The 12,806-nt window shown below is 44.3% G+C and overlaps 1 protein-coding gene across 1 annotated transcript in view; it reads left to right on the top strand.

Annotated features, from left to right (window-relative positions):
- Nucleotides 1-399: 399 nt before the first annotated feature.
- Nucleotides 400-12,806, top strand: part of LOC144697813 (uncharacterized) — a 55,087-nt gene continuing 42,680 nt past the window's right edge. Inside the window, exons 1-2 of the mRNA XM_078570067.1 lie at nucleotides 400-595; nucleotides 700-773. Coding sequence (XP_078426193.1) covers nucleotides 575-595; nucleotides 700-773 — 95 coding nt within the window. The 5' untranslated portion in view covers nucleotides 400-574. The remainder of the gene's footprint in view (nucleotides 596-699; nucleotides 774-12,806) is intronic.

The following is a 12,806-nucleotide window of genomic DNA, read 5'->3' as shown; positions in this document are numbered from 1 at the left end:
AAACAAAAAGCTAAAAGCTACTGCGGATGCTGGAAATCCAAAACAAAAACAGAATTACCTGGAAAAACTCAGCAGGTTTGGCAGCATCGGTGGAGAAGAAATCAGTTAACGTTTCGAGCCTTCATGGCCCTTCGGCAGAACTGAAGCATAGTTAGGAGAAAGGAGAAATATAAGCTGGTTTAAGGTGGGGGGGGGGTGGAAGAGAGAAGTTGAGGGTGTGGTGATTGTGGAGATAAGCAAGCCGTTAAATGGGGCATGTGGTTAGTTGGCATTTGGCGAGATTCGAGTGTTCCAGCTCCCTCAGAAGCAGGCGCACCTTATGTTGTAACTGGCTTGGTCAGGCTGACATTGTTCCAAATGATACGCGCTGGAACACACGGCAGCATTTGAGAAACCGGACTCGTTAGATTGAATTACCCCAGCTTGAATGGTTTAAAATTATTAGACAGACGGTCGCACCAAAGGACTATTGTATTTCCACTTGCATGAAAAATGCGGAAGGGATGGATAGCAGCATATTCCACACCTTACTGACCGAGATTTGAGGAAAGTTGGTCTCCCAGGTCTTTGAAACATGTACCTGGACAGGAGTAAGGTTAGAACTGAATATCCGTCTTCTTCACACACTTAAATGCACTGCAGCGTTCGAGAAGTCAAACATTTGTTATAATTAATTCCGTGCCGTTTTGTTGCTTATAGCGAGGATACCAGGAGTTCCAACGAGTTGCCAAGATTGTGAAAACTATTTGCGGGATCAACCTGGTTTTAAAAGGGTGAGTCAGAAACGTTACTGATATATCCAACACCGAATAAAACTCCGTCTCCTGCTGTACTTAGCACCGACCGATGAAAACTGAAGGCTCCTCTGCAAATTAGAAATGGTGCTTCCCGATCCCACTGATCATTGGAGAAAACCAGCAGAATGTGATAGTTCCTGTGAAATATCCATGACATTATATAGTGGTTGGGGCAGAGTACATAGGATACCAAACGAAATGTAGATTAACGGAATGGCCTGGAGGGAGTGCCCTATCCCTGCGGCGAGTGAAGACTGGCTGACTAACTGTTGCCGTGTGTAAACGGAAAATACAGGAAGGCTATTTCGGAGCAAGGCGAACAGCAGTGCCTCTGTTAGCCCTTGTGTTTGAACCTGTGCAGGTAGATGTGAGCTTGTGTGTGCGGGAACTTGTGTGTCAGCGTGTGTGGGTTGATGTGAACTGGTATATTGATAGATGTGAGCTGCGTGTGGGTAGACGTGAGCCGGTAATTGATGAGCTTTTGTGTCTGTGTGTAAGCTTGTGAATGCGTGTGGGTGCACTTCTGTGTGTTGGTGAGAGTTTGGGTTTACGGATGAGGCTATCTGTATACACACACACACACACACACACAGAGGAATGTCAAAGTCAAAGCAAAATACTGCAGATGTTGGAGATCTGAAATAAAAACAAAGGGGGAGGGGGACTGTAAAGAACAAAAGGGGGCTGTAAAGAGCGAGACTTCGGTGAGCAGAGCAGGTCTTAAATTTAATGAAATAGCCTTTTAATTAAAAACAAACAAAAAGTATGGCAGGGGAGTTCAGTCCCGTGTGTAATTCTTAGACACTCCTTGTGGTCTGGATGACCACATGTGCAGGAAGTGCCACCGGCTTGACCAGCTTGAGCAATGGGTTCCGGAGCTTGAACATCAGCTGGAGACACAGCGGTGCATCCGCGAGGCTGAGCGTTACGTGGATAGTGCGTTTTTAGATGTGGTCACTCCGCAGCATAAGGAAATGCAGTCAGAGAGGGAATGGGTGGCCGAAGAAGGGAGGCAGGCAGGTAATCAGGAAAGCCCCAGAGTGTACCTCACTCAAGAACTGTTTCTCTGTGTTGGAAAATGGTGAGGGTGAATGTTCCTCTGGAGTGTGCAGCCAGAGCCAAGTTCATGGCACTGTGGGTGACTCAGCTGCACAAGGTGGGAGGCGTAAGAGTGCAAGAGCAATAGTGGTAGGAGTCTCAAAAGTGAGGGGTGCAGACAGTGCTTCTGAGGCTGTAGGCCTGACCCCAGGATGCTGTGTTGCCTCCCTGGTGCCAGGGCCAACAATGTCACAGAACAGCTGTAGGGCATTCTGAAAGGGGATGGCAAACAGTCAGAGGCCGTGGTTCGCATTGGTACCAACAACATAGGTAGAAAGAGGGATGAGGTCCTGCAATGAGAATTTAGGGAGCTAGGTAGCAGATTAAAAAGCAGGACCTCAAAGATGTAATCTCTGGATTACTCCCTGTGCCACGTGCTTGTGAGTATAGGAATAGGAGGATAGAGAGGGTGAATGTGTGGCTGAAGAGATGATGCAGGGGGGAGGGCTTTAGTTTCCTGGATCACTGGGTCTGTTTCTGGCAAAGGTGGGGCCTGTACAAGTTGGGCTGCACCTGAACCGGAATGGAACCAACATCCTTGTGGGGAGGTTTGCTAATGCTGTTGGCGGGGGAGGGGGTTTAAACTACTTTGGCAGGGGGATGGGATACAGTGGAGGTACAGTAAGGGGTGATGCACAACCAAATATAGAAGAGAAACTAAGTCAGTCTGGAAGGCAGAGCAAATATAGACCTGTTAAAGCACAAGGGAATAATGCAAGGCTGGATTGCATCTATTTTAACGCAAGGAGTCATACAAGTAAGGCAGATGAATTGAGGGCCTTGATTAACACATGGGAATATGATATTATTGCTATTACAGAGACATGGTTGAGGGAAGGGCAGGACTGGCAGCTAAATATTCCAGGGTACAGAATCTTCAGGTGTGACCAGGGGGGTTGGGGTTGGTGGTGTAAAACAGGAGGTGGCATTGCACTATTGATCAAGGAATCAATTACTGCAGTAAGGAGGGATGGTATCTTAGAACATTCCTCAAATGAGGTCATATGGGTAGAACTTAAAAACAAAAAGGGGGCAATCACTTTGCTGGGAGTGTACTATAGGCCTCCAATCAGGGGATTAATCAGGGATAGTCAGCATGGCTTTGTGAGGGGGAGATCATGTCTAACAAATCTGATTGAATTTTTCAAGGAGGTGACTAGTTGTGTACATGAGGGTAGTGCAGTTGATGTAAGCTACCTGGACTTCAGTAACGCTTTTGACATGGTCCCACATGGAAGAATGGTCAAGAGGGTAAGAGGCCATGGGATACAGGGCAATTTGGCAAATAGATTCAAAATTGGCTTAGTGGCAGGAGGCAGAGGGTGATGGTTTAAGATTGTTTTTGTGATTGGAAGCCTGTGACGAGTGGTGTACTGCAGGGATCAGTGCTGAGGCCCTTGGTGTTTGTAGTGTATATTAATGATTTAAATCTGAATATAGGAGGTATGATCAGTAGGTTGGCAGATGACACGAAAAGTGAGGAGGAAAGCCTTAGAATACAGGATGATATAGATGGGCTGGCAAGATGGGTAGAACAGTGGCAAATGGAATTTAATCCTGAGAAGTGTAAGGTGATGCATTTTGGGAGGACTAACACGGCAAGGGAAGACACAATGAATGGTAGGACCCTAGAAAGTACAGAGGTTCAGAGGGACCTTGGTGTACATGTCCATAAGTCCCTGAAGGCAGCAACACAGGTGGTTAAGAAGGCATATGGGATACTTGCTTTTATTAGCCAAGGCATGGAATATAAGAGCAAGGAGGTTATGTTGAAGCTGTATAAAATGCTAGTTAGGCCACAACTGGAGTACTGTATGCAGTTCTGGTCACCACATTATGGGAAGGATGTGATTGCACTGGAGAGGGTGCAGAGGAGATTCACCAGGATGTTGCCTGGGCTGGAGTGTTTCAGCTATGAAGCGAGACTGGATAGGCTAGGGTTCTTTTCCTTAGAGCAGAGAAGGCTGAGGGGGGACCTGATGGAGGTATACAAAATTATGTGGGGCATGGATAGGGTAGATAGGAAGAAACTTTTCTTCTTAGTGGAAGTGTCAATAACCAGGGGGCATAGATTTAAGGTAAGGGGCAGGAGGTTTAGAGGGGATTTGAGGAAAATTGTTTTCATCCAGAGGGTGGTTGGAATCTGGAACACACTGCTTGAGGGGATTGTAGAGGCAGGAACCCTCACAATATTTAAGAAGTATTTAGATGAGCACTTGAAATGCCATAGCATACATGGCTACAGGCCAAGTGCTGGAAAATGGGATGAGAATAGATGGGTGCTTGATGAATGGCATGGAAACAATGGGCCGAAGGGCCTGTTTCTGTGCTGTATAACTCTATGACTCAAAGTGCTGGAAAAACTCAGCAGGTCTGGCGGCATCTGTGGAGAGAGAAACAGAGTTAATCCTTTGTGTCCAATGTATGACTCTACTACAGGCTCCGAAATCTTTGTTTGTAAACCTGTGTGCATTTTTGAATCTCCACCGCTCCAAAAACTGTCACATTTTTCAGGAACATTTTCAATGACATCTCAAGACTATCCCTCTATTCTATTCTCTCTTATGTGCTTATCTAGTTTTCCCTTAAATGCATTTAAGCTATTTGCCTCAACTATTTTTTTTCCTTTATTCTTGCACGAGATGTGGGCATCACTGGCAAGACCAGCATTTGTTGCCCATCTAAATGCCCTTGAACTGAATGGCTTGCTAGGCCATTTCAAAGAGTTAAGAGTCAACTACATCGCTGCGGATCCGGAGTCATAAGTAGGCCAGACCAGGTAAGGGCAGCAGATTTTCTTCCCTAAAACTCAACAATTGATGTTTGGTAACCATGACTGAGCAAGCTTCAAATTCCAGATTTAGTAATCATGTTTAAATTCCACCAGTTCATGGTGGGATTTGAGCCCAAGCATCCAGAAGAATTAGCCTGGGCTACTGGATTACTAAGCCAGTAACATTACTACTACACCACTACCTCACTTGTGATAGCAAGTTCCACATTCTTACCTCTCTTTTGGTTAAGAAGTTTCTCCTAGCTTCGCTATTAGATTTATTGACCTGGTTTTGAATTCTCTCACTTGCACACATTAGTTCCTCATTTACTTTTTCAAATCACTTTATAATTTCAGGGACTGTCATTATGTTATCCCTCAACCTTCATTTTTCTGGAGAAAAGTGGCCCAACCTGTTCTGTCTTAATAGTTGCACCCGTTCAGTACTGGTAACGTTCTTATAAATCCTTTATGCACTTTCTCCAGTGCTAATAAATTATTTTTGTAATATGGAGACCAGGTCTGCATATAGTAGTCTAAGGTTTGATATGGATTTAATGTTACCATCCTACTTTTGGATTCCATTCCTCTCAAAATAAGCTGCAATAATTTGTTTCTGTGCAATGACATTTATTGGTGAGTTTTTTACATTTGTTCATGGGATGTGTGCATTGCTGGCCAGCCCAGCATTTATTCCCCATTGCTAGTTGCTCTTGAGAAAATGGTGGTGAGCCACATTCTTGCTGCAGTCCATGTCGTGTACGTACACCCTCAGTACTTTTGGGGAGGAATTATGATGCAGTGATTGAAGGAATGGTGAGATATTTCCAAGTCTCAGAGTAAAGGATCCCCTAGGAAACAGTGACCTAGTATGGTAAAATTTAGCGTTCAGTTTGAGAGTGAGAAACTTGGGTCAGAAAGAACTGTGCTAAACTTAAATAAGGGTAATTACAATGGAATGAGGGCAGAGTTGGCTGGAGTGCACTGAGAAAACAGTTTAGCAGAAAAGACAGTTGATGAACAATGGCAGACATTTAAGAAAATAGTTCATGACTCTCAATAAAGATATATCCCAATGAGGAAGAAGGCTTCAAGGAAGGGGATAAACAAACTCTGGTTAACCAAGTAAGTTAAGGATAGTATCAAATTGAGAGAAAAAACATACAATGTGGCAAAGATTAGTGGTAAGCTAGAGGATTGGGAAAGTTTTAAAAACCAATAGAAGATGACCAAAAAAATCATAAAGAGGGAGAAAATAAATGAACAGTAAGAGCTTCTTTAAATATATTAAAAGGAAGAGAGAGGCCAAAGTGAACATAAGCCCCTTAGATAATGAGGCAGGGGAAATAATATTGGGGAACCGGGAAATGGCAAAGGAGTTGAATAAATACTTTGCTTCAGTCTTCACAGTAGAAGATACTAACAGCATTCCAAAAATACGAAATAATCAAGGGGCAAAAGGTTGGGGGGGAGGAAATAAATACAATAGCTATCACTAGAGAAAAAGTACTAGGGAAACTAATGGGGCTAAAGGCCGATGGGTTGCATTCTAGGATATGAAAGGAAGTAGCTACAGAGATAGTGGACGCACAGGTAGTAAACTTCCAAGAATCCTTAGATTCTGGAAAAGTCCCAGAGGATTGGAGAAAGGCCAATGTAACCCCCTTATTCAAAAATGGAGAGAGACAAAAAACAGGTAACCAAAGGTCAGTTAGCTTAATATCTGTCATTGGGAAAATGTTGGAGTCTATTATAAAGGATGTAATAGCAGAGCATTTAGAAATGCATAATCTAATCAAGCAGAGTCAGCATGGCTTCATGAAGGGGAAATCATGCTCAACAAATTTATTAGAACTCTTTGAGGAGATAACAAGCAGGATAGATAAAGGGGAACCAGACTATGTAATATATTTGTATTTCCAAAAGACATTCAATAAAGTACCGCACATTAGGCTACTTAATAAGATAAGAGCCCATTGTGTTGGGGGTAGTATATTAGCATGGATAGAGGATTGGCTAACCAATAGAAGACAGAGATTAGGGATAAAGGGGGAATTTTTGTTTTTGGAATGGCAACCTGTAACTAGTGGAGTGCCACAGGGAACAGTGCTGGTGCCTCAATTGTTTACAATATATATAAATGACTTGGATGAGGGGAGTGAATGCACTATTGCCGAGTTGCGGATGACACAAAAATAGGTGGGAAGGCAAGTGGTGAGGATGACAAAAACAGCCTACAGGGGGAAATAGACAGGTTAAATGAATGGGCAAAAACTTGGCAGATGGAATATAATGTGGGAAAATGTGAGGTTATGCACTTTGGCAGGAAGAATAGAGGAGCCGAACATTATTTAAATGGAGAAAGACTGCAGAAGTCTGCAGCACAGAGGGATTTGGGATTCCTTCTGCATGAATCCCAAAAAGCTAACATCCAAGTTCAACAGGTAATAGGGAAGGCAAATGCAATGTTGGCCTTCATTTCAAAGAGAATGGAGTATAAAAATAGGGAAAGAAAGCAAAATACTGTGGATGCTGGAAATCTGAAACAAAAACAGGAAATGCTGGAAAAATTCAGCAGGTCTAACAGCATTTGTGGAGAGAAAAACGGAGTTAACGTTTTGAGTCCATATAACTCCTCTTTGGAGCTAAAGAGAAGTAAAATTGTGATGAAATTTATACTGTTTAAGCCGGGGGGAGCAGGTGAAGCTGGATAGAAGGCCAGTGATAGGTAGGGACAAAGGAGAGATTGACAAAGATGTCATGAACAAAAGGACAAAGTGGATGTTAATGGTAGTGGCATGGGCTAAAGGAGGTGCTGATAGTGGCATTAAGGTCAGAAAGCAGAACGTGATAATATCAGGACAAGGGTAAGCACTCTGGAAAGAACAACATGAACAAGTAACAGATGAGATGGTGCTTGTGGGGGCGGGGTAGGGGGAGGGGACGGTGGTGGGGAAAAAAGATCGAAAATAGGATAAAAGGTGGGGATAAAACAGTGAATAAAAATGAAAATAAATAGAAATACAAATAACTGGATAAAAAATAAAAAAATATAAATTAGTATGGAAAAAGGGATAAAAAAGGGGTGAGGATAGAATAAAGAGTTCATGATCTGAAGTTGTTGAACTCGATATTAAGTCCAGAAGACTGTAAAGTGCCTAATCGGAAGATGAGGTGCTGTTCCTCCAGTTTGCGTTGGACTTCACTGGAACATTGCAACAGGCTAAGGATGGACATGTGGGCATGAGAGCAGGATGGTGTGTTGGAATGGCAAGCGACAGGAAGTCTGGGTCATGCTTGCGGGCAGACCAAAGGTGTTCTGCAAAGTGATCACCCAGTCTGCGTTTGGTCTCTCCAATGTAGAGGAGACCGCATTGGGAGCAGCGAATGCAGTAGACCAAATTGAAGGAGGTGCAAGTGAAACACTGCTTCATCTGAAAAGAGTGTTTGGGCCCTTGGATGGTGAGGAGGGAGGAGGTAAAGGGGCAGGTGTTGCATCTTCTGCGATTGCATTGGAAGGTGGGAAGGGGATGAGGTGTTGGGGATGATGGAGGAGTGAACCATGGTGTCCTGGAGGGAACAGAGCCTGCAGAATGCCGACAGGGGGGTCAGGGGAAGATGTGTTTGGTGGTGGCATCATGCTGGAGTTGGCAGAAATGGCGGAGGATGATCCTTTGAATGCGGAGACTGGTGGGGTGAAAAGTGAGGACCTATCATGGTTCTGGGAGGGAGAGGAAGGTGTGAGGACAGAGGCGCGGGAGATGGGTTGGACAGGGTGGAGGGCCCTGTCAACTACAGTGGGTGGGAAACTTCGGTTAAGGAAGAAGGAAGACATGTCAGAAGCACTGTTTTGGAAAGTGGCATCATCGGAACAGATGCGACGGAGGCGAAGGAACTGAGAGAATGGGATGGAGTCCTTAGAGGAAGCAGGGTGTGAGGAGCTGTAGTCGAGGTAGCTGTGGGAGTCGGTGGGTTTGTAATGAATATTGGTGGACAGTCTATCACCAGAAATTGAGACAGAGAGGTCAAGGAAGGGAAGGGAATTGTTGGAGGTGGACCATGTAAAGGTGATGGAAGGGTGGAAATTGGAAGCAAAATTGATAAATTTTTCCAGGTCCAGATAAGAGCAAGAGGCGGTACTGAAACAGTCATTGATGTACTGAGAAAAGAATTGTGGGAAGGGGCTTGAGTAGGACTGGAACAAGGAATGTTCCACATACCCCATAAAGGGACAGGCATAACTGGGGCCCATGCGGGTACCCATAGCCACACCTTGGCCTCTCTGTCTCAATTTCTGGTGGTAGACTGTCCATCAATATTCATTACAAGCCCACTGACTCCCGCAGCTACCTTGGCTACAGCTCCTCACACCCCGCTTCCTGTAAGCACTCCATCCCTTTCTCTCAGTTTCTTTGCCTCCGTTGCATCTGTTCCGATGATGCTACTTTCCCAAATGGCACTTCTGACATATCTTCCTCCTTCCTTAACCGAGGTTTCCCACCCACTGTAGTTAACAGGGCCCTCAACTGTGTCCATCTCCCACGCCTCTGCCCTCACACCTTCCTCTCCCTCCCAGAACCATGATAGGGTCCCCCTTGTCCTCACATTGCACCTCACCAGCCTCTGTGTTCAAAGGATCATTGTCCGCCATTTCCATCAGCTCCAGCATGATGCCACCACCAAACACATCTTCCCCTCTCCCCCCTATCGGCATTACATAGGGACCATTTCCTCCGGGACACCCTGGCCCATTCCTCCATCACCCCCAACACCTCACCCCCCTCCCACCTTCCCATGCAATCACAGAAGGTGAAACAACTGCCCCTTTACTTCCTCCCTCCTCACTGTTTAAGGGCTCAAACACTCTTTTCAGGTAAAACAGTGCTTCATTTGCACCTCCTTCAATTGGTCTACTGCATTCGCTGCTCCCAATACAGTCTCCTCTACATTGGAGACACCAAACGCAGAATGGGTGGCCGCTTTGCAGAACACCTTCGGTCTGTCCGCAAGCATGACCCAGACCTCCCTGTCTCTTGCCATTTCAACACACCACCCTGCTCTCATGCCCACATGTCAGCCCTTGGCCTGCTGCAATGTTCCAGTGAAGCTCAACGCAAACTGGAGGAACAGCACCTCATCTTCTGATTAGGCACTTTACAGCCTTCCAGACTTAACATCGAGTTCAACAACTTCAGACCATCAACTCTCTCCTCTACTGCACCCCTTTTTTTAATCCCTTTTTCCATCTTCATTTTTATTTTTATTTTTTATCTGCTTATTTTTATTTTTATTTATTTTCATTTTTATTCATTTATTCATTGTTTTATCCCTGCCTTTTATCCCGTTTTCGATTCTTTTTCCCCACCACCGTCCCCTCCCCCTACCCCACCCCACAAGGGCCATCTCATCTGTCACTTGTTCATGTTGTTCTTTTCAGAGTGCTTACCCTTGTCCTGATATTATCACGTTCTGCTTTCTCACCTTAATGCCACTGTCAGCACCTCCTTTAGCCCTTACCATTACCAAGCCCCCTTTATGCTTTTGCTCATGACATCTTTGTCAATCTCTCCTTAGCCCCCACTTATTGCTGGCCTTCTATCCAGTTTCACCTGTTCCACCCCCCTTAAACAGTAAATACTTCATTACATTTTTACTCCTCTTTAGCTCTGAAAAAGAGCTCGAAGCGTTAACTCTGTTTTTCTCTCTACAGATGCTGTTAGACCTACTGAGTTTTTCCAGCATTTTCTGTTTTTGTTTGTGATAAAAATAGGAAAGTCTTCCTAATACTACACAAGGCACTAGTTAGACCACACCTAGAATACTGTGAACAGTTTTGGCCCCCTTATCTAAGGAAAGATATACTGGCATTGGAAGAATTCCAGAGAAGGTTCGCTAGGTTGATCCTGGGTATGGAGGGATTTTCTTATGAGGAGAGGTTGAGTAGGTTGGGCCTGTATTCATTGGAGTTTAGAGGAATGAGAGGCATCCTTACTGAAATATATAAGATTCTTAGGGGGCTTAACAGGGTAGATACTGAGAGATTGTTTCTCCTTGTGGGAGAGTCTAGGACCGGGGGCATAATCTCCGAATAAGGAGGCACCCATTTATAACAGAGATGAGGAGGAATTTCTTCTCTCAGAGGGTAGTTAATCTGTGGAATTCTTTACTGCAGAGGCCAGTAGAAGCTGGGTTGTTAATTATACTTAAGGCTGAGATAGACACATTTTTAATCAGTAAGGGAATCAAAGGTTATGGGGAAAAGGCAGGAAAGTGGAGTTGAGGATTATCAGATCAGCCATGATTTCATCGAATGGCGGAGCAGACTTGGTGGGTTGAATAGCCTACTTCTGCTCCTACGTCTTATAGTCTTATGGTGTCTCAGAGGGTGTTGGTGTTAACATGCATCTGCTGTCCTTGTCATTCTAGGTGGTAGAGGTTGTGGGTTTGGAAGGTGCTGTAGAAAGAACCATGGTGAGTTGCTGAAGTGGATCATGTATATGATACACACTGCAGTCACTGATGAAGAGAGTGAATGTTTAAGAGGTAAATGGGGTCGCAATCATGAAGGTTGATTTGTCCTGGATGGCATTGGGCTTCTTGAGTGTTGTTGGAGCTGCACATATCCAGGCAAGTGGAGAATATTCCATCACACACCTGACTTGTGCCTTTTAGATGGTGGACAGGCTTTGGGGAGTCAGGAGGTGAATTACTTGCCACAGATTTCCCAGTCCCTGACTTGCTGCTGTAGCCACAGTATTTATGTGCCTGCTCCAGTTAAGTTTCTGGTCAATGGTAACCCCCCACAGGATGCAGATGGTGGGGTTTTCCACATTGGCAATGTTGTTGAATGTCATGGGGAGATGTGTAGATTCTCACTTGTTGGAGATAGTCACGTGGCATGAATGTTACTTACCACTTATCAGCCCAAGCCTAAATGTTGTCCAGGTCTTGCTGCATGTGGTTACAGAATGCTTCAGTATCTGAAAAGTTGAGAATAGAAGTGAACATTGTACAATCATCAGGGAACATCCCCACTTCTGATCGTATGGTGGAGGGAATGTCATTGATAAAACTGTTCAAGATGATTGGACCTAGGGCACTACCTTGAGAAACTCTTGCCGTGATCTCCTGGGGCTGAGATAATTGGCCTCTAACAACCACAAGCATCTTCCTTTTGCTAGATATGACTCTAGCCAGTGAAGATTTTTTCACCTTATTTTCATTGACTTCAATTTTGCAAGTGCTCCTTGAGGCCACTGTCAGACAAATACTGCCTCGATGTCAAGGGCAGTCAGTCTCAGCTTCTCTCTGTAATTCAGCTCTTTTGTCCATGTTTGGACCAAGGCTGTAATATGGCCTGGAGCTGAGTGCTCCCGATGGAACACAAACTGAGCATCGATGAACAGGTTTTTGGTGAGTAGGTGTGGCATGATAGCATTGCTGAAGTTCTCTTCCATCACTTTGTTGATGAGAGAAGGCTTGTGTGGTGATAAGTTGCCAGCTTGGATTTGTCTTGCATATTTTGGACAGAACATACTGTTTTCCACAATGTCAGTTAGATGCCACCATTTTATTACTGACTGAAAGTACTTTTTATTAAAATATAAAATGAGTTTGAAGTTCAGAATATGATGTGACGGTGCTGGGCATGACACTGACTCAGAGGCTCCTTACTAGCATCTTATATGTTCCTATCCTTCTTTATAGCATAAGAATATAGGGATTCCCTTTGGAAATTCCTTTTTTCCAATACAATATAATACTTTACAACTGATATAAATGTGGCAAAATTACTTGGGAATGAGGTCAGCAATCTGACTCCTCAGTGCATTCAAACAAAACCAGTGAGACTCCTCACACCATTTAAACTTTACATTACTCATAGTATAACTCCAGCCAGTGCAAAGCAGAATTTTAAAAATGGCTGTTTGTTGGACCTCCTTGGCCTTTCTTAAGCTCACTTTTGACTCCTTCTAATGCTGTGTATTGTCTCTGCTCATACACTTTTAAAATTAAAAATAAGCTACCCAAGGAGTCTGTAAGTGTCCAAGCATGCCTTTACATGCCCTTTTGTTACTGAACTCAGTGTGATCCGGAACAAAGTGCAGTCAGCAGTATTACTCGAGTGTGCCAGCTGT

The sequence above is a fragment of the Cetorhinus maximus genome, chromosome 1 (genome assembly GCF_964194155.1).
Source record: "Cetorhinus maximus chromosome 1, sCetMax3.hap1.1, whole genome shotgun sequence".
In the NCBI taxonomy this organism is placed as follows: Eukaryota; Metazoa; Chordata; class Chondrichthyes; order Lamniformes; family Cetorhinidae; genus Cetorhinus; species Cetorhinus maximus.
The sequence above is the reverse complement of the archived record's forward strand: the minus strand, read 5'-3'. Positions and strand labels throughout refer to the sequence as shown.